General features: G+C 36.2%; 2 protein-coding genes across 8 annotated transcripts in view; one reads left to right on the top strand and one right to left on the bottom strand.

The window, feature by feature from the left end:
• Positions 1 to 26,501, bottom strand: part of LOC135471101 (cytosolic carboxypeptidase 6-like) — a 55,187-nt gene that overhangs the window by 20,024 nt on the left and 8,662 nt on the right. Inside the window, 6 exon segments of the mRNA XM_064750160.1 lie at positions 6,376 to 6,578; positions 8,929 to 9,040; positions 11,539 to 11,680; positions 24,212 to 24,332; positions 24,591 to 24,807; positions 25,178 to 25,272. Coding sequence (XP_064606230.1) covers positions 6,376 to 6,578; positions 8,929 to 9,040; positions 11,539 to 11,680; positions 24,212 to 24,332; positions 24,591 to 24,807; positions 25,178 to 25,272 — 890 coding nt within the window.
• LOC135471099 (ELAV-like protein 1) overlaps positions 18,841 to 26,501 on the top strand; it is a 32,422-nt gene continuing 24,761 nt past the window's right edge. For 2 of the 7 annotated variants that reach the window (XM_064750157.1, XM_064750154.1), the window contains exon 1: positions 18,843 to 18,930. In XM_064750157.1, coding sequence (XP_064606227.1) covers positions 18,907 to 18,930 — 24 coding nt within the window. In that variant the 5' untranslated portion in view covers positions 18,843 to 18,906. Of the gene's footprint in view, positions 18,931 to 26,501 lie in introns of all 7 variants that reach the window. The other 5 variants (XM_064750156.1, XM_064750153.1, XM_064750152.1 and 2 more) reach the window with 4 other exon arrangements.

Below are 26,501 nucleotides of genomic sequence, written 5' to 3' on the forward strand. Positions count from 1 at the left end.
TACATGAAGTAGATTAGACTGGGTATTTAGTGAAGATGTTATCAGACTAAGACTGGGTGTCCAGCCAGCGCGGCTCTTAGCCAAACCACTTGGAGGTAAACTGATCCCAAAAGGCTCTTACTCAGCCAAATACTACCCTGCCCTCCGCCCCCTCCCCCCATTTTTTTTTCCAAGTGGTGCCTGTTTAGGAGCCAAAAGCGTGGCTGGAGTTCCTTTTGAACAGATCAATAATTCTGTGATTCCATCAGTACTGCTTGTTAGGGAAATGAAAAGATTGCGGCACAGAGAGCATACAAGTTTTGATTGGCTGCTTCACTGCTCAATATTGATTGGCTGGTGTTAAATTACTGCTGTCCGTTTTATACGGCAAACTGGGGAAGGCAATTTCCTGTCGGCTGTGTCCCTGTTAAACAATAGGTATACCAAACATAGTCTGTAGACATCAGGGTTGGTGTCTGCCTCTCATGTCTGCTACTGTCATTGTTTTATGTCCATTAGGCGTGGTTTTCAGGCAATCAATTGCACCTTTTAAACCCTTTAGTTGCTACATTTCATGCAGTGGTTGCCTTTAGCATTTGCACATGCATTGGCATGGAAACGTCAGTAAACATGTAATCTGATGATATTTTCTTTCTTTCGGTAAACGAAGCAAATATGGCAAGCTTACAGCTGAGAGAACTCGTTTGTGTAAGTTTACAGATATAAAGGTGGGGGGAGCCTCAGTTGGCATTACAGTTATTGGATTTTAGCACCTATATATAGCTTATGAGAGGGTTTGGGACAATTGGGTTGGGCCTAATGTTGTACATTTGACTATTGATCGTTCACCAGTGCTTCTGAGAAGGGAAGGCCTGCTTATCAGCAACTGTGGAAGGTTTAAACTAGGTCTTGGTGCCAGATATTGATGGGAGGGTTGCACTCTACTAGGAAAAGGGCTCTGGATTAAAACTGTGCTGTCTATCCATCAGTCTGGTCACACTACTGATGACTATCATCTACTCCATGAAATTGGAATGTGCCCTGTCAAACTGTCAGCTACTGTGTTTACATGTTCTAATTCTAAGTTAATATCAAGTTTGTTGCCTAAAGCACAACACCAATGGAAAGCCCTCACTGCTGGGTGATTCTTTCTAAACAAAAACATTGTTTTACGCTTTAAATATCATATTGTCCAATCTTAATACCACCCAAAATTACACTCAACTTACAATCTCTTCTTTCAAAAATGATAATCTTCATGAGCTGATTTGAACAGAAAGTCCTTAAATCAACATGTAGTTTACAAATTCAACATTGGGTGTGACAAACATTTATGTATACATATATATTTTACCTTTAGCCAAGATTAGAATGGTTTCATCCATTAATATACTGTCACTGACACTTCAGTTATTCTCAAAATGAAGTGGAATGGTGTCAAACAATAACACCTATAACAAATATTATAGCATTTGTATGACAATCTATCATACAACAGGATTAAAAAAGAAAAAGAAAAAAAGAATTTTATGACCTTGCTCATTCCTAGCAAATATTCCTTTCCAATATTTTGATTAAATATAATTTAAAATAGAACCCCAGCCTGGTCCTTCCAAGTTGCACATTTATGGTTTGATGTCCACTGAATTGATTCTGATCGTTTACAAGGTTAAAAACAGAAGAAAAACTGCAGAATTTGGTGATCAAACACCAGAAAATCTACTCTACTCTGATCGAGCCACTGTTGACCTGGTGACGTCACAGCGGTACATTTTCTGCAGGCATCCAAGGCTTCTCTATGCATACACAACAGACAACAGGTGACAATCTCAGGATACTGTAAACATACAGGGCCTAAAAATGACACAAACTGAGAAAATATGGACAAGACCTCATCAAAAACACCGTTTGATTACCGAGGACTCGATCGTAGTCATATGACACAGGCTAATTCAGCCATGACCAGTAAAATAAAAAGCCGATGGATGAGGCTTATATCCCCCCTTACTCCCAAAAGCCAAACGAAAAAGAAAAGAAGTCCAGATTTACACTCCCGGAATGCAGAAGTTGTTTAGTTACTTGCTTGACACAATCTGTAGGAAGACACTAGTCACTGTCCTATAACGGTCACGAGGCTACAGGGCAGCTCTCCAGCTCAGCGTGCTTGCACAGCATGTTGTACCTTGAAGGTCGTAAGTGGAACCCAGACAAAATTTAAATTCGCATTTCTTTGTTTTACCAATCACCCTTTCCATGTAACAATTATATAATTCAAGCTTCATTTATTTTCGTTGGTGATACTTTTTTAAAAAACATAAAAAAATTAGCTCGACTGTTACTTTCACAAGTGTTGATCGACAGACTGTTGTCATCACTGCAATTCCTAATCCGCTGGCCTGATTGCATGGATCCTCCGATGACCTATCTTTCAAAAATTGCATTTGTTGTAAAACTGTTTTACTTACATGACTTACAGGGTGCTAATTAAGAGATGTATAAGTAGGAGAAATTATAGAATAAGTCATACCATGGTTTGTGGAAAAGCTCACAGTGGGAAAAGCCTATTGCATGGATATGGCAATGCTTTGTACGGCTTTTCAATACATAATACCGACATGTCTTAGCGCCATGACGTCACCCGGTCAGGGATCCTCGATTGACAAGATAATCAGAGAGTCTAACTTTAATGGTTTTTTCCAAATGGAACTAGTTAACAAAATTTTTTTAAAAGCTATTATTTACAGACTAACATAGCATAAATGTTGTGTCCAGGGAACATTTAGTGTGAAAATAAAGTTGCTGGGGATCTCCTATAAATGTATCTTGAACTAAACCAGGAACATACATGAGCCTGTTTTATCTGTACTTTTCCATTTGCATTGTTGTACCAATATTTAGTGAAAACCATTGCTTTCTCTTCTATATTATACCAGATGTCATTTCCCTACAGACTGCTACAGAGTGAATTAATGGGACATACTAATAGTGAAATGAGCATTAGAAATGGAATTGTGCCCCTTTATTGGAGATCATTGCCCAGATCCCCCTGGAGGTAAGAATGAGGAGACAAATCACCTCACTGTCCATAGGGTTCTGGACTAGCCACTGGCTTCGTTAACACCATCTTCTCTCAGTCCCTGGACAGTCGTTTTTAGCCAGGCAATCTTGACCAGTAACCAGTGTCCAAATTGGATGCCATCAGAACAGCTTTGTTTGGAGATTTATTATGATGCTAGTCACGTTTTATGTAGCCAGGCATCCAAAGATATTTGCTCATTTCAATCAGATAAGATGGTGCGGATGTGACACATAATGTGTCCTGAAAAGAAGTTTTGTCTTAATACTCAACACCAAATGGTATAGAATACAAGTGCACTCAGCATGCTGGTATCCTGCAGAATTACTTTTATGTGCTAATGCAAACAATGGCAAGGAAACTGTCCCATCAACCCAGAAATAAAGAGACATACATGTATATTAACTGGAATACACAAAAAGGAGGCACTTCATTTCATGGCCTCTTATTCAAATAGAGGACACCACAAGCAGACTCACCATAATCTGATCTTTAGATTTGTCTAAAATCAATGATCACTCCAGTCTGTATATTATGGTGTTATACATGTATGTATTAATTGAAAAAAGCTAAAAACTAGCTACAAAAATAAACTATCACATCTGGCTTGACAATATAGGCTTTTCTCAGATGGTGTTCCTACTACAGGTGAACTACATCATGCTTTATTCAACTTGAAAGGATTACAACCCCTTCTAATGTCCAAGCTTTACAAACGTTAAAAGCACAACCGACTTTGGTCAAGTAGCACTTTGTCTGCACATCTTTCCCATGTACATGTATAAGAAGCATGTCAACGTCCACCACTTTTCCAAACAAAAGTAGCCATCAACACTATTACATGTGTTCGTACGTGCTTGAGTAGAATACTACTCACATTGTGTGTTCTTATACTTTATTGAAACCTTAAGGCTCTTGTGTAAAATGGCCATTGTGGGAGCAACTTTTTATTTATTATTTGATACTTGTTGAATATCATACTCAAGAATATGCAGCAAATCAAAACCCGTCCCAAAGCTTCATAAAAAATTTCAATAAAAAAAAAAAAACAAAATTTACAATAAGTGCAAAAATTTAAGAGCTCAGAAAATGAACAGAATATTAAGTTTCATTTTAATGGCGAGACAGATGGAGACTTTTACAGTCACTTTTTTTTTGTTTTTTTTGGGTTTTTTTTTTTTTTTCACCATTGAACGCTGCCATTCTTTTAATCTCTTAATGTGCACCACAGCTGCATATCACACATTACGCAAGTCAGTGAGCACCCATGCATACAATGACAAGACAACTGGCTAGCTGCTTACTCCAGCCTATTTGTCTGAAGTCTTCTCATGATGTTTACAGTAAATCAGTGATCTTAAATCGTTGTAATCATTGGTCATATCAGCTCAAATACTGTTTATATTTATTTGTTTAACAGGTGATTTATGCTGTACTCAAAAATATTTCACTAACACGACGACCACCAGCATTATGGGAAGGTGGAAAATGGGCAGAGCCACAAACACTAGCTGCTTATAATCTATTTATGATCTATAATCTATCTGCACCTGCATATGTCAAGAGAATCCAGATTTGAGAATGAGAACCGCATAAGCCATTGTCTTCCAAAATACATACATTCTGTTTAGGCAGAGCATCTACTGTATAAATTCTGCCAGATTTCTGCACCCTTTTTCCCAGCCCCTATATCCTCTACCAACAGATGGGTGCCTTAGTTAATTACCTTCTCACAGAACTGGCTACAGTAACTTGATAGATTACCCTTACAAAGGATTATAATGAAGTGGTGGCAGGCCTCAGTTCATTAAGCATACCCATCCACTTCAGGTCAGTGAGCAATTTTGATAAATAGAAACACAGCCCTGTAGGGATCAAGACATGGGTGTCAGGATTTGGGGGATGCCACGGAAAACCTCATAATATGAAGTATGTCATAATATACATATAAAAAATGTGTTAAGAAACGTTCACTTAGTGTTTACTGTTATTTTCAATCTTCCATCATTAATAACATAACAATGCAAGTAATAGTAATTTAAGTACTTTAACAAATCATTCTCAAATATTAAATCAATCAACATCTTGACAATCAGTTTTATAAGTCACTCTGTTGGTCAGTTGGTCAAATTTTTGATATCCTATGTTTAAACATTCAACAATCTTGGCCCGATTATTTCACATCAACTTTTTGGTATGATGACACAACTATTGTCAATTTGTGCTTGTTTCCTTGTGACTGGAGAACGAACAAAGGTCATTTAACCTGGACACACACAGTTAATACACATATGCTGGATATAAGAGTCAGCAGGTTTATCAGAGGTCCCTTGTTGCACAGCAACAAAGTGATCAGATGTCAGCCACATGTAACTCAGATATTTGTTCTTTGGAAATCTTTCTTATGGTACTACTATCACTTCTTCACAGCCAATTAAACTGTGGGCCAATGGCAATTTAACCACTACCCATGGCACTGCCTTGTCTCAGTCTGAATAAAACCTGTTCACACTTCTGTTCATGGCTGCCTTATCCAATACAGCCATTTGTTCCAATGTATGCATTCACCATTAAAGCTTACAAATACAAATCAATCCAAATCACAGACTAAGGGTCCATACACCTTGAAAATTTCAAATCTCCAGGCGTTTCCAGGCCTAAAATTCACATTTTCCAGGTAGCTTAGAATAAATATCCTACAGTTATACATACAAGCTACATGTGAAAGCAATATAAAACTACCTTTTAAGTTAACTTAAATATATACACCGTGGTGTACTAAATGATGGAAAACAAATTTCAGAAAAAGAATATTAGAATACTATACACTATAGCTCAGGATGGTTTTGCAGTCTGTTCACAGACTGACATACCAAGAAAGTTCTAAATTTCAAGGCTTTTCTAGATCAAACCAGAAAAAAGCCCTAATTTTCCAAGCTTTTCATGGCCTGGAAATGATACTTTCAATTTCCAGACTATCCAATCCCCCATACGATCTCTGCCTATTTATACATGTTCTCAAGGTTTATTTGCACAATACTTAGACAACTGGCGCTGACTATAACTTTGCTTAAAAAAGTCTAAAATCTATACCATTTTATTCTTGATTTACACAAATAATGTTCTCTGAAAAACTGAACACTCAAAAGACAGCACAGAATTTTAGTACAATGCCATGATAAAACAACATGGCACCTGGTTGTGTGCCATAAAATCCTAGGAACATGTATGACACAAATGCACAGGTGTATTTGCATATAAATTTATTCTTTTGAGCCTTATTTCAAAAAGCCAAACTTTCTTAACTTGTGTTGGCTTACCTTCTTCCTGTTCCAGCTTTGACTGCATCTTTGTTAAAATTTGTATTAACAAGAGAGAAATCCTCTGCATTTGCACCTAGAAGTTTTGGAAACACTGACTGTCTCTCATATCTCTCGGAATCTTCATAAATATTGCCATACATGAAGCCGCTCATCATTGTAGAATGAGCATGAATGTCAATAAAGAAATCCATGTCATATTTCTGCAGAAATAAGAAATACAAAATATATAACAAAAGCCATAAAGTAAGCAAGTTTTGAAGCACAATTTCAAGATTTAGTCTCATAGCAAGCCCACAGCTTACAGATTTGGATTTCCAGCCACTGTCAACTTAAAGAGTAAAGAAATTAACAGATATACATTATATTGTCAATGTCATTAATAACAGAATCATAGTGGGGATCATCATTTTCAGACTAATGGGAATACACCAATATAATATCAAGAGAACATATTAAGTGGGATGAACAAGTCCTTGGTTTACATTTTCTACATTCTGAAGAGCATGTTTTGTCTTTATTGCCCACATTGCACAAAAGTTTTCTCCAGTATTACCATGTTCCTCAATGTCCAAAATTTCTTCTGTTTTGATTTTATTGCTAATATTGGAAGAGCTTTGAAATTAGGATAAATGAAAACTAGAGATAATTATGTCCACAATACTAAGGTATGACAAATGGCCCCCTTAAATGCCAACAGCACATAAGCAATGGCAAAACTTCAAAGGGCTATTCACAGGGCTACATAATGAAAGACTAGCTAAACAGAGCCAAATCAGGTCTATCCTCATACACAGACAGACAATTCATTTATGCACTGACTACATGATGTATCACATGGGCACATAGCATCTTCTAAAGCTAGACGCAATAACTATACCATGTAATCAATTCCCTTTGACACAAGGCAATACTTGTACATCTAGTCAAACTGTCAAGTATATACAGGAACAAGAATTTTGACTCAGCTCAAATTACAAATCTCTACAACTAGGGGGAAAAGGCCTTGGATGTTATCTTGTGGAAAGCAATGTTCCCTTTGAGCCTATTCATGGTGATGGCTTAATAAACTGAGGCATAATATCATACTAGAAGCTGATCCATAGTGCAACGTTAAAATCCTGATACCATACTGAACAAGTTATAATGCTACTTAAAAAACACTGGTTAAGAATTTCCATTAACCCTGCACCTTTGTTCAATCACTGAAGCACTGAACTTGAAATAACCAATGGCCACATTATTCCAAAACTGATAAAAGTCTTACCTCTCATTCTACATTGTAGAATACGAATATAGGAACAGAGCCATATACGAAAATGCGAGAAAACACTTACTTGTCATCGGCAAAAGTCAAGTGAATTACATTCGGCGACTGTTTCATGGAATTTTGGACAATTTTTATCTCATTCCGTGGCACATACGAGTGGTAATTCCGTAATATCTCGCTTTCTGAGCCCTACTCACAAATGTCACCAAGTCTTCATTAGAAAAATGCAGCTATTGTCTTCACGCGCGTGCACACATGTGGTTGACGTTTTGATGATGAAAGAAAAAACTCGCAGTCACAGTGCCAATTTCTTTTCATCTTAAAAGCATCTGGCAATTCATACTTCTACTTCACTCAACAGTTAGCTTTAAACACAACAAAGCTGGCCATCTTTGTGTGCTGAGTTACTTTATCGATAGAAATATATGTACTTAAATAACGTTGTAATATATTTTTATATGATGTCAGATTTTAAATAGACGCCGACGTAATTGTCATACCAATTTAGGCAAATCAAGTAGATGGCATCATGCAGTGAGTAGCTCAAAGCAGACCTAATTTTTCGAATTCGACTGAGATTTCCTGAGGAAATATCAAATAGAGGTCAGTGTCAATGGTTGCAAAAGGTGCATAAATGTCTTAGCTTGCAGACAGACCATGTATAAAGTTTGATTTGGATATTAAGCATTGTGTATGCAGAACGCTTTGCTGATGTGGTAGTTAAATTGAGATACAATATCATAACCGGGTGCACACTTCGTCAGGGCTAAGAATGGCAGCGGTCTTCCCACATCAGTAAATATGAACCATCCTTGGACCAGTTTTTTTGGCTAATATTTTCCCCTTCAGTTTTGGGTCTTTTGATAAGGTTTATGTCACAATGTGAAACTTGGACACATGGATACCAAAAATAGAAAGTTTGGCGAGATGCAGGAACAGGACTCGTCGGTGATGTAACAGATATACAAGAGTTTGGCGAGTGTGTAGACTGGTTTGTTTGGTGCTTTAACTATGTATTACAGTCAACATATCTATAATAGGATTCAAACATTCCACTGGTGATTAAAAAGACTTTCCTTTACATGTATGTCACTTTTTTGTACCTGTACATGTATGTTTGAAGGGGAATTATATGTAGCTTTTATCCAGATGCAAAATGGGCCTAGCGGAAACTCTGCTTTAGATGTATTCAGAAGTGTACATTACACAATTATTACCATAAATTTTGAAAATAGTCAAATTTATTATAGAAATGAAATAAATCTGGAAAATAATATACTTACATCACTTCTGTCAAGTTCCATCAAGAGATTTTTTGTAGCATAGAGTGTTGGATGTGCCCATGGAGAGGGTTCCAGCCAATGGCGGTTAAGATCAAAACCCATCAAAGAACATCTATGAAAAGCGATTGAAAAAGAATAAAAATCTCCAAAACTGAAGTCGGAAACACAATACAAAATGTTCAAAAATACAAAAAATTGTAAGGAAACAATAGATAAACACTTTAATTTAATAAAAAATTCATGCAAAACTTCAAATCATCACATTACATCACAACTTATAATGATCAGGACAAGCCATTTTTCCAATGTTCCAGTTTTGATCTTGTGGGCATGATCTCTCATACTTTTGTATCCCTTTAAAGTTTACATATGCCTCAGTGATTCCTGAAACTGCCAACCTTCATAGCAGCTCATCTGCGAAAAATATTTACTGTAGGATAATAGATGCATTCATGTTTATGTCCTTTAAGAATTTCAGTATAGCAGTTCTTTCATGAATGAAAGGAGTAAACCTACAACTCTCTAGCCAAAAGTGGGGGGTGGGGGGCATACACGTATGTTCCGTCAAAATCTTTAACCCAACCATATCAAGAAAGTACACCATAGGGAATATTCATATTATGGGTAATAGATGTTCTGTTGCTCATACATCAAAATTGAGCCCTGGCACTCTGTTTTCCACCCACTTAGACCATTCTGCAATGGCAGTAAAACTGAAAGCAATCGCAGAAGTTAAAACTTCTTGAATAAGACGTTAAACAACAATTGACATTAACATACTGGTATGACTACAAGAAAACCTGTCAGTAAGAAGCCTTTTTGAAGACCTGTTTGATCGTAGTCTTTTGAGGTTTACCATTAATGCACGTATTTTGATTTGTTGAAGCAGGTATTCAATATGTATGTATAATAAATCATAAACATTGTTTAGTTTAACCGCATATGCTGTTTAAGTTAAGTATTTTGGCTTCATTTCTGTTGCACGGAAAGTATATACATGAATTTTAGTAGTGATTTCGTTATTAAATCTGTGTCTTAAAATCACAACCTTAAGGCTGGATATTTTCCTCTCTTAAAACATGCTAAAATACATATATGGTTACATAAAATCCCACAGCTTCCAGGCCTTGGCAACTCCTGGATCCTTGCCTGATGAACTGGAATAGTGCCCGTCCCCCTCCCCTCCCCACTTTTCATTTGCTTTAACATTATCCAACCACAAAATTGATTTCAATTAACTTCCTGTCTCATGTACCTGATATATTAAACTGATTGTTGTTCAAATTCAATTCCCCTTTGATGATGATAGCAAGATGGTTCCCTGAAGAATTTGATCAACAACTCATTAACGTGTAGCCAAAAGTTTGCAATTCTGACCAGTGATAAAATGCCATCAAGACAAAAACTGAAATTTATCTTAAGGCATGAGCCTATTACTGCATCTCTGCCGTGAATTGAGAATCAAGAAACATAGCAGGGGGAATCAAAATGAAGATAAAATTTGCTAACTTCAAAGCCGGGAAGTAGACATTTTGCAGATGAATAATTTAACAGTCAATGTGTCTGAAATCTAGATAATCAATTCTACGTGCAGCTGTGGAATAGAAACATCAATAAAACTGCATATTTCAACAATATTTGTAATCTTTGAGCCTTTGTGTTGAGATCTATTAATGTCAGCTTTTTAACTGTTATTATGACTTTGATCTTTTACAGCACAATTCTGGTTCAAAGACCTTTTTTTTTCAATTCAGAATGGCTGTTCTTTCGTTTTAATCATGCCAGAACTGCAGATGTAATAAAATCAATCCTCAGTGAGGCTAGTCAAGTGATCAAGGATCCTGTGAAAAAAAAAAAAAATCTAATGCAACTTGTCAGATGTTCAAGCAGTTGTCTGTGTGTCCTTAGTTTGTAAGGTATGTTTTTCGCAAAATAAACATAGAAATTACATGAATGAAGATACATATTAAAATCAATTTATTTTACGATCTAAAAAAATTTTTCAAAGAGAACTGAGAACATCACTACCTCTTATAACATGTATTTGCTCATCTATTTTTAATAACTTTATAATGCAATTAGTGCTTTATTTACTTACATGTACCATACAAAAACAATTTACGTATCAATATCACTAACAGATATGCAAAATGAGCTGAATATTACTCAGATATATTAGAACAATCTATACAAAAACATGCAATTAAATTCAGGCATGTTTAATTTTATTTGTTGACATACATTACCTTAAATGAAAGCCTCTACAGTAAACATGTTTTTTTTTTTTCATTATAGGTAACATTTAGGTGATCTGTCTTTATATTACTTTGAAGACCAGTCATTAATAATAAATGTTCTATGGTGCAATACAATCTCATATGAAAGGTCATGAAAAGTGTGCTCACATGATGGTTCCCATTTGTTTGCACAAAATGATTATCTACATCTTATCGCCTGTAGCCTAAGCTCAAAGAATCAGAATGAGCATTGCATGATGATAATTACAGCCAGACAGATCTGTTGAAAGAAAAAGGTTGAGAAAATTTCATGAATAAGAGATTGCTAAGATGACAATGGCAAAACATGAATAGAAGGAAGAGAAGCACTTACCTATAATTTCCCAAGTACACTCCATCTGGGTTCAGCATAGGAACAATTTTGAACACAATATGTTCTCGTAAAATCTTGGCAATGGGATGACTGCTGATCAAAAAGTCAATGAAACCTGCAAAAAAACAAATACCACAACAACCTGTCAACAGTCTGTTCAACTCAAATCTTTTGTAAAATATGTTGAAACAGTTCTATAAAAACAAAAAGATGGAACAATTATTATAATGAGTCACTGTGGAAATGCGTATCATTATTTAAAACAATCAGAGAAAAGATTTTTCCTCTATATCAAAATTTTATATCACAAAATTTTAAAACCCTCAATAAACAGTCATGTAGTGTGGCACTAACATTGGTTAGGTGTTACAGGCACTTTTAAAAGACACTGAACATAGGTTCAACCACAAGAACTATTGTACAGCAAGTCAAAATGACAAGAACCTGAGACCCACATCCTTGGAGATCCTCCAGCATGCTAAACTGAACTCAATAGCAAAGGCAGGGTATCACTGATTGAAAAATGGCTTTTTTCCTCCCTTTTTTATAATGTGGCTTTATTTTTGTACCTCATCAGTAAAGGTGTGTCATGAAATCTCTGCAGAGATAATCAAGGCAAACTGCGTGGCATTTCCTGTAATGACTGAATCAAAGATGAACCTAATGACATAGAAAAAGGCAAAAAAAAAACAGGACTGGGTTGTAGTAAAGTCATGTTTGGAGCTGTCAGCTGTATAATAGGGTATCAGACTGGGTGCAGGAAGAGTTAACAGAAGTGTCAATACTGATGCATGGCTACATACATCAGCCACACACTTTAGCTATAAACTGGGCACTCTGTGTACTTAATACATCCCTATGCGCCATTGTGGCAACGTTATGTCAGGGATGGGGGAACAAATTGTTACAGCCATGGAATACTGTGGCCAGATATGCCAGATGAATCTCTTAGTCACACAAGTCTGAGGCATAAAAACAATGCTGCAAACTTACTTCACCATGATACATGTACCTGTTACATTCAAGTCTCTGTCTAAGACATTTTAAATCAGGTTGATGATGTGCATATAAGGCAGGGTTTATCAAGGTTATCAATATCTTAAATGTAAACATCAAATGAAATTTTTATTTCGCACTGACTAGTTGATCAGGAAGGAGATTCCAATTCATAACATACACTACCAACACAACCATATGAAAACTCTAACACAATGCCTCCAACACAAAACAAGATAAACAATATAAAGCTGATTTCAATGAAATAAGAAGAAGTAATCAGTTTTTAAAGATGTCAGGAAGAACATGTCAATGTTTTATGCTTATACAAAATATTAATCACATTAATTGACAACAGTATGAACTGGTTATCAAACATAAGCACCTTTGAATGAAGGTTTATCAAATTTCTTTTCAGAATGGAAACTTTTCAGAATGAGATGTTCTGGACACTTATGATGCACTACACATAATCACAGGATCAACAAACGCAATGTGATGTGCACATTCAATAACTGAATAACTATATATATATATATATATATATATATATATATATATATATATATATATATTTATATATACATATATATATATATGTTTTCATTTATTTTACAGAAACTTGGCAACTCCCCACTGCTTTACCTAAATACATATGGTATACCCTGATATGCTAAAACACAAAGGCAAAAGAAATTAGTAATATAAATACTTATGCCAATGAAGATTTTGAATATCTGTTGCTTTCAAATAATATTTTACTCGAGGACAAGTAAAGAATGTCAATCCCTTCTTAACACACACATTTGTGACATGAGCTTTGTTTACGTTACAGGTAAAGGAGAGCATACAATCAAAGACTTAAAACATGCAGAACAAACTGATGTGAAACCACTGTGTCAAAATATTAAACAAAGTTCTGCCAAAAATTTCAACTGACCAAGAAGAAGATAAATTCAAAATAAACTTTGACAGAGTATACAATAAGCAACTCTTGTAACATGAACCTGTAGGTACTCCTGTTCTAGTTACATTGGAAAGACTGTAATAGTTACACCTAATTCTTACAACATTAGCAATAAAAAATATTGAAAATGTATTCCCTGTACAATATAATGTTTGATTTATGGAAAATGTTATGATTTCACAAGGCAAGGCCAGACAATGCTCCTATCTATGCAAAATTATAGAAGAGAATGTCAAAGTTCTTTGCAAGTTGCTATAGACAAGCATCATTACATTGAATATGAAAATTATAGTGCCAGTAGGGTAATAAAGTTATTTATTTATTGTCTGAGTCTGTTATTCAATTGTGTTATCCTTGGTCCAGATCTCATCGCCTCAAACATCTGTTATTTCCCTCACTGGCATCAGATAGTATTTATCCAAGGGTCTAGTAGCCCTGGGCAACTGTTGTCATCCTCATATGTCAACTGCGATCAAGTGCGATCAAGTAGGGGGCACCTTTACAGAGGTTGATCAATTTCCATACAAATGAGAGCAGTGTGCAATGGTGAAAGAGTCCTCTTTAACCAGTCTCCTCTTATCACAGACAGCTTTATAATGAAAAGGATCAAAAGATGACAGGGCTTTAATGGTTGCAGACAGCAGCCAAATGACAGCTTAGTGTGAAAGTCCATTTCATATGGTCTGATGAGCTGAGGAAATGGTTTAGGACAGAGGGTATGTGGGATGGAAGGGTAAAGGGCTGGTCAGACAGGGTGGTCAGGCTCCATATAGGAGTCTGATTCAGTAAACCGGAAAGGTTACATCCTCAGGGGAAAAGTACTGGAAGCTGATTTCATGTAAAATATTATTCCATAAAAAAAGAAAAACGTTTGAGTCAATGTAATATTTCCCACAAACTCATAATGATGCAATTTAGGTATTCTAACAATATCTTAAGGATATACTTCTTTTGAAAATACTACTGCACCAAAACATGCCAACATTTGACTACCTGAGCTATCATGAATAAAATTCATTGAAAATTAGTTTACAAGCCAATTTACAATCAAATTTAACAAACTTAACTGTGCATACAATTTTATCCATACAAAAAAAAAAGGGCAAAGAACAATTTTAGCTTATGAACAAGTCTCATGAGGGAAGGACATAAAGCATATTAGAAGGTCATATAATCTTCCAGAATACAATTTCTTCAAATTCAGGAATTTTTTTTCTTCTCCTCTCTATAATCTTTTATTTCCTTATTTATGGAAATTTCCAATAAAACACCTGTGACGTGTGGAATTTGGGAGTGGAATAAATTGAAAGTAATGTCACGCGAGGTGGTATTTATCAACTGACAGGTTCGTCAGATGCTGAGGATAGAATCTCGCACATTTAACTAGGCCCATTTTCACAGCTCAGCCCTCTTATGCTAGGGCTATGAATTCAATATCAATAACATCCCCAATTTAATGGAATTTCCCTGTACATTGGCTGTAGCGATCTGGTCTGGTGTAAGCCACATTTCCTCACAATTTCACGTAGTGGTCTTTTGGCTGATCTGTCCCTGATGGACACTGTATTCAGCCAGTTTTGCCACAGCCCTTTGGAGAGTTTACAGAGGGAAGGCTTCCATTTACAAAATCGATAGAACTTCACAATCAGCAATTTACAAAAACTGACATCTCGGCTTGAGAAAGATTCGATGCTCACCATTCCATTTCAGAGTGTTTATGTCATACGCTTCGTAGAGTTTAAACCCTAATCTGATTTGGGACAAATGAAATGCGAAAAGGAAAAAAAAGGAAAGGGAAAAAAAGCAACGACAAAAAGCTTTTTGCAGACTGTCATAAAATAACCAGCTTTCTATAGCTGTCAACTTGTGCAAAACTTACATATATTTTAGCACTTCACATCTGGTACTTTAATGGAAAATTCAAACAAGAATTGATAACCAAGTTTTATATTGGTCATAAAACCATATCAACCACATTTATCAGTACAGTATGCATGGTACATGTATGACTAACAATACAAAAGAAGTATGTTTAGGAATTTTGTCTGTGCCCTATGCTTCATTCTTTGTACACATACAGAATGTATACAAGCTAAGAGGTGTTTTGATTTTACAAGCCCTTAGAGAGCACAGTAGTAGATTTCTACATTATAAAAAGGTTTGCATCTGGAGTACATGTGTAAAGCCAATGTAAATTTATTAACAACACCTTTTAGCAAATGAATTGAAACTTAACAAATTACTCAGTGTTGGACATCTGACACCCCCTTGTCAACACCCTCACTTTTCAGCCAGATGTTGACAATCTCTGGTTTAGTCTGGCAATTGGCTGCAACTACAGAAGTCTTTACAACTGCACTGACAACTATCAGTGTTCTCTGCATGTGAAACCCAAACCAACTGTGTTGTGGGGACTACACATCTGAACTTGGTTAACTTCGCACTACTTATGTCAGTGTGTGGGTCTGTAGGGGGTGGTGCCAGAGGTTGGGGTGTGGGTGGGGGGGTGGTGGGGGGGGGGGCACTCCATATGTAAATCCCAAATGTATGATGCAGCTATGGATACCTTATTATGGATCTCAAAGACAAGCTATGCAGCTTTGAGATAAATTTCATGCAATACGGAGATAACAGAGATGCCACAGATGAAAAATCCACTGAATTCCTTTAACTCGGTCTTAGCGCATATACATAATACATGTACATACACACGGGCATACATGTACATATATGTTTTATTTATTTATTTATTTTTTATGTATTTTATTTTTATATTTTTAATTTACCTTTAGAAATGCCAAAGCCTGAAATCAGGAATGACAAAAGCTAGAGTTAACTCTGCCTGAATGATGAGTTATGTAATTTCTTTCAGCAGTTAAGGTTGTAACAGATGTGCACCGTAAAAACCTTTCGTCTTTGATGTCAGCCAGAAATAGCATCCCTGTGAGTAGTAGTTACAAGCCACAAGCACTCCAATAAGGTTTTCAAATGTCAACAACAAATTCATCATGCAGAAGAATCAAAGGGATACTACTTAACCCTTTACTACTTTACCCTTGTAAACAACTCTAATAATATACAGTTTTAAACAGGCTGGAAATTACATAATTTACTCAATTTAACACATAATGCTGTACGATATACAGCTTTCATTTAACAGGAGCTTTATTTCACATTTAGTGTCAAACAGCGATACATTTATTTTAGCTCTGTGCCTTCTTACAGTTCTAAAGGTCAGACTTTACTATTGCTTTATTAAAATCCAGGTTTGTTTACTATAATTTTCTTAACATTTTGTTTTTTTATTTAATGGCATGGCAATAAGCTCACAACTTACGCTGTGGCTACACACAAACAGTTGGACTGGACTCACACATAGTATTTGGTAAAATAATGATGAACTGACAACTGGCATAGCCTTTCATCACAGACATGTACATTTTCATCTACATGAATTCTCACTTCTTTTGGTTTATTTATTTATCTAATTTATTTCATTGGTGTTTTACACCATAATCAATAATATTTAACTTATATGATGACGGCCAGCATTATGGTGGGAAGAAACCCAGCAGAGACCGGGGGAAACCCATGACCATCTGCACGTTCACTTCTTTTCGTGCAAGGTTTCATGACCAGATCTCAGAAAGAAATCTACTTCTTTACTACCATCTACATAAGAAAACATTTGGTAGTTTAATTATTACCTCCTATTTTGGTTAGTTATGGTAAAAAGACCAAAAATCACTTTATTTCTGTAAATCTATCAATAATTAATTTTTAAAGATTATCATAATCCATTAAATAAGGAGAAACTTGTTCCCCGTGCTGAGGCACTCTTGGCAAACCAAGTCCCTCTGTCATTATGACGTGGGTGACAACTCTCCACAGCAAAGTCTGTTGTTTTCTTGCTCTTACAATGAATTTCTTCTTGTTTTGTCCTGATACCTCACTTGTAAAACTTTCAAGACAACCAATGCTCATGAAATTGTAGGCTATCAACACTGTAAAGCATTGTAAAACAGAGATACATTTATTTTTACTCTGTGCCTTCTTACAGTTCCAAATGTCATACTTTAGTGGATGAAGCTGAACTCTCTGACCCTTTCAGACATGCAAGCAAACTACACATTGATCATTCTGATTCAAAAAAATGATCTGTCTAGTCACATTTGCCCTGTCAAAATATGAGGCCGCAATCCAGGTGATTAGCATCTCCAATCCATATGTTCTGAATTTTAGCTGAAGTTTACTTTACAATAGCTTACCCAAACTTTACATTGTCAACCAATATTTTGACCTTGTTACACAAGAAAATAACAATTTTAAAGTGATTTGAAAGTTTGGCTAAGTCTAAGATAACTTTGTGATTCCAAAGCCACAAGTCTTTCCTGTTTTCATCTCTCTAAATGAATTTAAGCTCACATAGATTTAATATAGTCAGTGGTTGTAATATTACAGAAAAATCGATAGGGATTATAACTACATTATACACTGTCACCTGTTATTTACACACACATCTAATTTAGGTTGCTCACAAAACTGAGTACTTTGAGTTAAGTTGTTCTCGTACTATTTTTAAAAAAATCAACTTATGGTACATAGTTAATCTAAAAAAACTCAAATCAACAACAAGAAAAAGGAAGATAATCCTTAATAATAACTTTTTACCAGTATCCCAAGTTTACATGGAGACCCTTAGAGGCTTGGTGTAAGTTCAAAAATAGAATTCAATAAATAAATGGTTTGTCCCCTGTATGCAGTGTAGCTTATACATAAAAACTATATGCATGTATGTATGTAAATGTACATGACCCTTCCAGTTACACATGGTTGATGGATTGATTGAAAGGTTAGAGCTGTCAGGGCCTAATGGTGGTAGTGTTAGGCTGCCATGGCAGTAGTGTGGCAACCAGTTGGTGGCCAGTTCACTGTATGAGGTATGTACTATGAAAAGAGATTCATGGACCCATACAGAAATTGGCTGCACAGTAAAAGCGGAGTCCACGGGATGCATTGATCAGCTGGGCTTTACCTGTAGCATATGTACAGGTACTGAGCTGTACAAACATGACAACATTGGGCCAGGTGTTACCGGCATAGAGAAAACAATACCCCAAGGACAACAGTTCAACTGCAATATACTGTCAGTGCTGCAAATAAAACTTAGCTTCCTGTCCGCTGACGTGACTGCAGTCTGTGCGCACTGAAAACATGCCAATTAGGATCCCAGTCTGAATGCTGAGCAGCCAACAGCAACGTACATCATACTCTTGATCGTTCAGCCATCCGCAGCCATCAACTGTCCTAACTGATCATCAGTCAAACCAGGAGGACAAAAGACCTTTAAATAATTCTTAGATCACCTCTGGCCACACCCTCATTTTGGCTTCGTAAATTCTGACATGGATTGGGGTGGATATTTCAAGGTTTGTTGAAGGCTTCTTTTTTCAACCTGTTTGTTTTGTAACTACTTGATACTTATGTAGTAGAAGACCTTATCTACAGTTTCAAAGTGAAGTTTCTAATATCACCTTTAAGATAATGTAGTATTCTGGGAGTGTGGTATTACATGGTTTAGCAAACAAAACCAAACAACTACATGTATTCCATATGGTGGCAAGATATTTGTAGGTTTGTGCATGACTGTTTCTTTAGTTACCTGTACAAAGTTGTGAATCTGAGTGTAGTTAATGCAGAAAGAACTTTCAGGAATACATGTTATGTTCTCTGGGCAATGAGCATACATGTACATAATACCATACCAGGGTATAGTATTCAAACAATGATCTCGACTGTGCTTATCATGTTTATTCAGTTTTTGAAAGGTTTCAGGACATTTTATCATATATAAACCTTATGCCAGTGTACGTGGAGAAATCCTGAACACCACCACTTTATGTCACAAATAGAAAATTACATACATGTACATTGTAATTTGTTATCCTAACATGACATAAGCAATCTATTTGGCCCCAAAACTTTACAATATACACTCAATACCAGGCAATGATACATAGGAAACAATTTTAATTTCTGACACGCACATATATACATGTGCAGAAATGCCCACCACATGGGGCATAATATAGCCTTATAACTCCAGTTAACTCAGTAAATCTACAAATATGCTGACCGAACATTCACACTAAAGGACAGCTTAAGCTTAGCTTTCACATTATTTAAGTGCAGAATTAGTTTTCTTACAGAAGAGGGTCCAAACCAAAAAGGAGGTAGTTGATTTTACATAAGTGATGGAGGATGAGCTGTGTAACATGTGTGTGGTACTTGCACACATTAACATGTAGTCTTTGCTGATACAAGCTATGAACTTTCCTCAAACATATGTGTTTCATATTTAAATACAACTGTCTAACTGTACCATGGTTTTCGCTATCTTCCAGCACCAAACCTCAAAACATCAACAAGTAAACACAGGGACCCCTCCCCTAGTCTGTTCATAATGTTTTATGACCCTGGCTACCATTATCTGAGAGAAACATCCCCTTGGAGTTATCTCAGGGTTATAGGAAGGGTTTATCATACTACTCCACTCCTGTCTGGCAGTCAGTCCAGTCAATGCAAAATATGTTACCCCTCAGGCAACTGTAACTGATGGCAAAGCACTTGTGTGTAGACTACAGAAACCAGATATCTCTAACAATGTCCTTTTGATTACAGTTTAACTGACGTGTAAATTTGGCCAAGTATCTATTTTACCGTGATCTTATTGGCTGCCATTTTGAAAGTTCTAGCACAACTGTAGTTCTTTTTTTTTTTAGAATTTAGAACTGTTTTACAATTTATTTGGCATTTGGAGAGAGTGATAGGGAAGATATGTTTGGTGGATTATCCATCCTATTAAGTCAAATATAACAGAACAGGTACTGCTGGACAGTTCAAGCAAGACTGAAAAAATCCAGACACTCAGTGTTAATTTTAATAGGCACCCGGTAACACAGGGCAACAGGACTGAGATTTGCTCATACCTTCTTGACTAATAAATTCACGAGTGTCCTAAAAAATGTTGATGCAACAAAACAATATCACAAAAGTCGTTCTCAGGATAACATGGAAATGAAGTCTAAAGCAGCAGATCTTCTCGTGGGGTATGGCTCTCAGCCCAGAACTGCAGTAAGCCTTTGAGCATTTCCATCTACTCTGCAAATATTTATTCAATGGCTAAATGTTTATCTGGATATACTAAGTCTGAAACCATTTTGCTGTCTGTATTTGCTATGGACACTGTATTGAATTAGTGGACCACAAAACTGCAAATATATTGATTTCAATGGGCACTCCAGTTTAATGGATTGTTAGCAAAATCAATAGTTGATGATGTAAACTGAGTGTCATATTCTACGCAGAGATATGTAATTCCCATGCTGTACACCTACATGTACAGAAACTATATAGTCACTACAAATGTGCATGTATTTTCCACAAGCAAAAGGATATATACTATTAAAGCTGAATTTTTATTTACTGTACAATAAAACTCATGCAGAATGCCTATTGAAGATCAACAAGCTAAATTCATTTGTCTATAAAAAGTAATTCACTGCTTTAATACACAGATCAGTATACCTGAATTCTCCACCTTTTCGCATATGAAAGAGTAACTTTCAATGCAATTTATACACCTTTTTCATTTGATACCAGAGATAAAAACATTGGTTGTGTTGGTCCATTTCAGCGTTTCCTAAAGTACAACTTTAGTAGTCTACACAGAATAATGCCCTCAGAATTGCTTAAACACCTTGCAAACACGCAAAAAGGTTGAAGAATTACAGTATCTATACTGAATGATCCTGTAGAGAAGTTTTGTACAGCCTTTGTCTAAGTGTTCCAGAGCAATACGAAAATAAACATTATGATGATGTTCAATATGGTGATGAAAGCTTAGCATGAAAAGTATGCCAAATAAACATGATCATGTCCAAAATGGTCAGGGTCAAGAAAAATGGGCTTACCAAAATAACCAAAATGTGGAATGGTCAAGAAATATATATATTATTATATCAAAAAAGTACATGTATTTTAGGAATGACTATAATTATCAGGATATGACTAAAAATCTCTGTATATGCTTCTCTCAGCACACATGTAGGTAAAGTACAAGTGCAATTGTCTCTGAGCAATTTTCACAGCAGTACTGGCAAAATACATTAGCTTTGTGGATCTGAAGGAAAGCATATACATGTGGCTACCCAGAATCATCACAAAGGGTGTGCCTCACCAAGTATGTAACATTTATAGCACCTAAAAGAGATCTGCAGAAGTTGTGTTGTTTTTCCTGTGGGGCTGATATGCATTCAACCAGGCTTATGACGTGTGCTGCTGACTGCATGTACCTCCCTCAGCCTCTCTACACCACTTCTCAAGTTTAGAACTAAGCCCTTCCTTAAGTCAATCTTTCAACACTATACTTACACATGTCTATAATATGTACCTTTGCACAACAGCATCATGTTACTGCACACTGAGTTATCCAAAGATTTGCTAAGTTACTGAAAATAATGTACATTACATGTAATAGCACTTTACTGTGGTATGCATAGCGAGCATTCATGTGGCCAGAAGGTTTTACAAACCATACATTTACAGCTAAAATCTCAGAAACTGCCTTCCATTCTGTCTTCTACAGACATCACGCAGTCCTGTACTTGAAGAAATTTTTGTTAACAATTGCAACTAAAGATGGGTTCAGTCCAACTGAGCAATTTTATCCCCCCTTCTGTCTCTGAATTCATGTTTTTATTTTCTTAAAAAGTTTAAACTAACATCAAGGATTGCTATTTCAAGGGAAAGGCTTTTCCTTTATATGTTCAAAACTGCTAGACACTAGCAACTATCTATCTTTCATGCTTTTTTTCCAGACTGTTTTTATGTCATGTTCTTAACTTCTGGGCATTCCCCCCCACCCCCCACCCCCCCACCCCCCCACCCCCTCCCCTTCACACACACATATACACTGTTGCTTGTGTCAGGGTATGGTACCGACAGGTCGTTCGAAAGAATTCCGAATGAAAGCTCTCTGTTCTACTACTGCATCCAGCAATGCGAAAACTGCCGCGTATCTTAGAAAGGTCTTTCTAAATTAGCTTTAATTTCTTCAACGCTCACAATACAATCCATCACCATGGGAATAGAAAAGTCTAACAGAGGTGAGGCCAATCAACTGTTGCTATTATCTGGTCTGATTGACATAGGGTAGATTTCATTAAGTTTTTTTGAGGGTGCGCATGGCAGGACCCCCCTCGGGAACTGAGTAATTAATAGCAGCCTGTCAGGGTGGAGGCATTTGAAGTCCAGATCTCACACTGCGGACAATTTTAAACTGTCACACACCAAATGATGCTAAACCCTCAGAGACCAGTCTGCACAATAACACTGTGGCAAATATCCACCCAAGTCTTGTACTTCACTAAAGAAACTATTTCCTACTTCTCTGGTAGTCGAAAAAAATAATCTACAACTTTAAAAAAAAGCTATATTGTTTCCTGCTGAGTTGGAAATGCAATTTCTTTATCTGGTGCCTCTTCCACAATATTAAAACGCTACATGAACATATAATGGGAATCAATTAGCATTCTTTTCAGAAACTTTGTAACATTTTCTGTACACTGATGTTTTTTTACATCTATAGGACAAAGAAATCATCAATGGAAAGTACAAATTAACCTGTAATAGAACAACATTTTGGACTGAAGCACAGACATCAATGTTTTTTCAGATTAACATACCAGAAATCCTACAAACCTGAAAACATGTTATGGTAGCTCAATATCAATATTTTATGTGTAACAACCATGCTGACCCAGATACACCTATAATAATATGTTATTTGAAAAAAAATGCAAGGAGAGGTCCCCCTTCACAAATGAGGAAAATTTACCTACCTCATTCATCTTATTTATTGTTTTGCTCATGTAATGCACCAACATCTTGCTAGTTACTGGCAAACTTTCTCAAATGTGGCATTTCTCATTTTGTGGCATGTGATTTTGTTGGATGACAGTGTTTTTAGGGAACATAGAGCGCACAAGTGTCCACGGGCATTGAGTGTATAGGGGGAATTTACAAATTCCCTGTCTGAGGGCATGATTGCACTTAACTTTCTTTCAAAACATTTCATGTTCAAATGTCATTTCAACTTGCCTACCATTCTCCTACTCAAAAAATTGAGGATATAAAGGCTACATTATTAAAAAAAAACATTCATGACTTTCCAAAACAACCATTAAGTGAGAACTATGGTTTCAGCACAATGTTAATTAACATGCAGAACTTTTCCGTCGTTTAACTTCTGCATAAAAACAAAATGACCACAGGGGAACAAGAATGAAATGTGTAGGGATCCTGTTTAAAAAATAAATGATGCAGAAACTGCAGGAATTGGAAAATACAGGGATTAAATATACTGCACTCCTTTGTAAGCATGCTAACAACAAACACATGGCATACAAACTAGTAGCTGAAAATACAGATATCAAGGGGAAAAAGAACACTAAATTATATGTATCTACTTGATGCCAATAATCATTTCCGGTATCTATGGGGAAAATGTGGTGCCTACATGTAGTGAAGCAACCAATACTGAAGAACAAGGGAAATAGGTTTGCAAGAAATAGAGCCACAAAGAATTGGATGAAAGTGAGGAACTGGTCAAAGATAAATAAGGAAGCTGTGGTCCTTACCTTGGCATACCGTATGAAGAAGGTGTTTCTCCTGGGTGAACTCTAGCTGATATAAACACAATTCGTTGCTGTTCGTCAGGATCAAGGTTATCTGGGTGGGTTATTGTTAACAGATCTAGACGCCGCTGTTGCTGAAAAATAAACATTTTTTAATAGACAATAAGAGGGACACTGCTTGGACAAATCTTTAATAGGTATATAATTATGACCAAGGCTGTCAAGACAATATCCTGATAGACATCACCCCACATAATTGCACAAATATCTTGAATACATCAACATGTTATGTCATATTACAAAGCCAGAAATAAAAGTTAAATAAGAGTATCAATAAATACATGTAACTATTAGATGCATACAGAATAATATATAGTTTGAACTTTCCTTACCACTGTTAAACAGAGAAGCTCTCTGGTGAAGAAGTCATAGTTTCGTTTCTCTAAAGTGTCCAGGTAATTTTGGAGTCTTGTGTAGGAGTAAGGGTAACAGTAAGAAAACTGATATCTCTCATCCTCACGGTCAAAGCAGAATGCAAATGACATGACATAGTTTTTTCGATGGTCTGGACATCGATAGTAGTAAACATGCTTTGCTGGAATTCTCACCCTGCGAATTTTAACAATATGCAAATGTACATGTATGATAACAATCACTGAAATCATCATATATTTCATTTCCATGTTTACTTTACAATATGTTACATGTATTTCAAAAATGTATCAGAAATTTTCATATTCATAAAGGTGTTTCGCAAATGGCATAGAGCCTGTAAATGAACGGCTGTAATATCGACAGACTCAATTTTCTCAAACAACCAGAAGCAGGAAAGGATCTCTACAACATTCCAACAGCACAAACACCATCTGCCTTTTTGATATAAACTCAATGTAAATAAGTATAATGTCTGATGACTGTTTTTATGAAGAATTCTGATTATTCATCTAATGTTTATCTGAACCTGTCAAGTCCTACTCACCATTTAGCCCTACTTGTTGACTTGACTAGTGGTGACATACCATCTCTGTACAGGGATTTTGTCTTGCTAAAGTTCACGATGTTGAAGATAACGCGCTGGAAGAAGAAAATTAGAATTCCATTAAGATAATGACAGGCTTTGACATACATGTATGTATATAGTGCAAAACTATTCTGGCCAGTAATGGTTTACGTACATGTACATGTATTATATTGTCAGTTTAGTTTTTGTCGAAAATCAACGACAGAAGAAACTTTTCTTGTCTTTTCTCACATGCACTTAGCATGAAAACATTTTACAGCTGGACAAAAATTGCATTCTATCATCATTACACATTCACAGAAAGGATTTTAAACTTTCTAATGTCTTATTATCAATCGTTTAAAAGCATAGTTTGAGGACAACTGCATCTACCAGAATCTTCATTTTTTGGAAAACTTAGCCATGTGCCAAACTCCCTGTTTAAAAAAAAAACTTTTGTAAATGTCACATTATTATATAGTAATATATTCTAAGTCGTTATTAGGCATTCCCTGAAGTCAATAGCATAACATTTATGCCTGACAAACCGTTCCAAGTAAAAGCTGACTGAAGGAATTTGGCTAGCACTGTAACAAGATAATCACAGGGTTGCTCTAGTGAATGTGATATCACATCATGCAGAACAAGAGCAAACCAGGTTGATTGCAGCAGCCGTGTAAAAACTCATTAGCACAGGACTTTAGTCTCCCACTGGAGTATGGAGAAAAAGGACTATCTATTATGAGAAAATTGCCTTCCACCTCAGTATCAAACCAGGCTAGATATGCAGATTATCCAAACACATCTCCAAAAAGGCGGAATTTAAATGGCAAATCCATCGGGGGAATTCCGGCAATCTGACTGAAAAAATCCATCCCTCGGCAAAAATATGTGTTATCTCCCGCTGTTTTTTCACTCAACTGTTTAGAAATTCTACACTAATACAACATGACATTGCAGGCTGAAAAAACCCACCCGATTTAGCATTAGTGTTTTTTAAACAATCTTTCTTGGGGGAGATTTGACTCATAAGGTTTTGGGTTTCTTGGAGCGTTGGTTAAGCGCAGCTGCAGGCGGAGGCTGCTAAGGAACATACTGGCATAAGATGGCAGGAATTGACGCAGCAGCTACAGCAATGAGGATAGAGGGCTAAGGAAGCACTGTTATGTCAGCTCCTGCTTAAACTCTATCAGCCTGAGCTGGAATGTGTGAAATTAGATTAGACTCTGGCAAATTGGACGAAACTGGCTGACAGTCTGCACTGGTGAGAGACGAAGAGGCTTCAGTGGGGCTAAGATCCAAA

Source organism: Liolophura sinensis, chromosome 7 (genome assembly GCF_032854445.1).
Source record: "Liolophura sinensis isolate JHLJ2023 chromosome 7, CUHK_Ljap_v2, whole genome shotgun sequence".
NCBI classification, from domain to species: domain Eukaryota; kingdom Metazoa; phylum Mollusca; class Polyplacophora; order Chitonida; family Chitonidae; genus Liolophura; species Liolophura sinensis.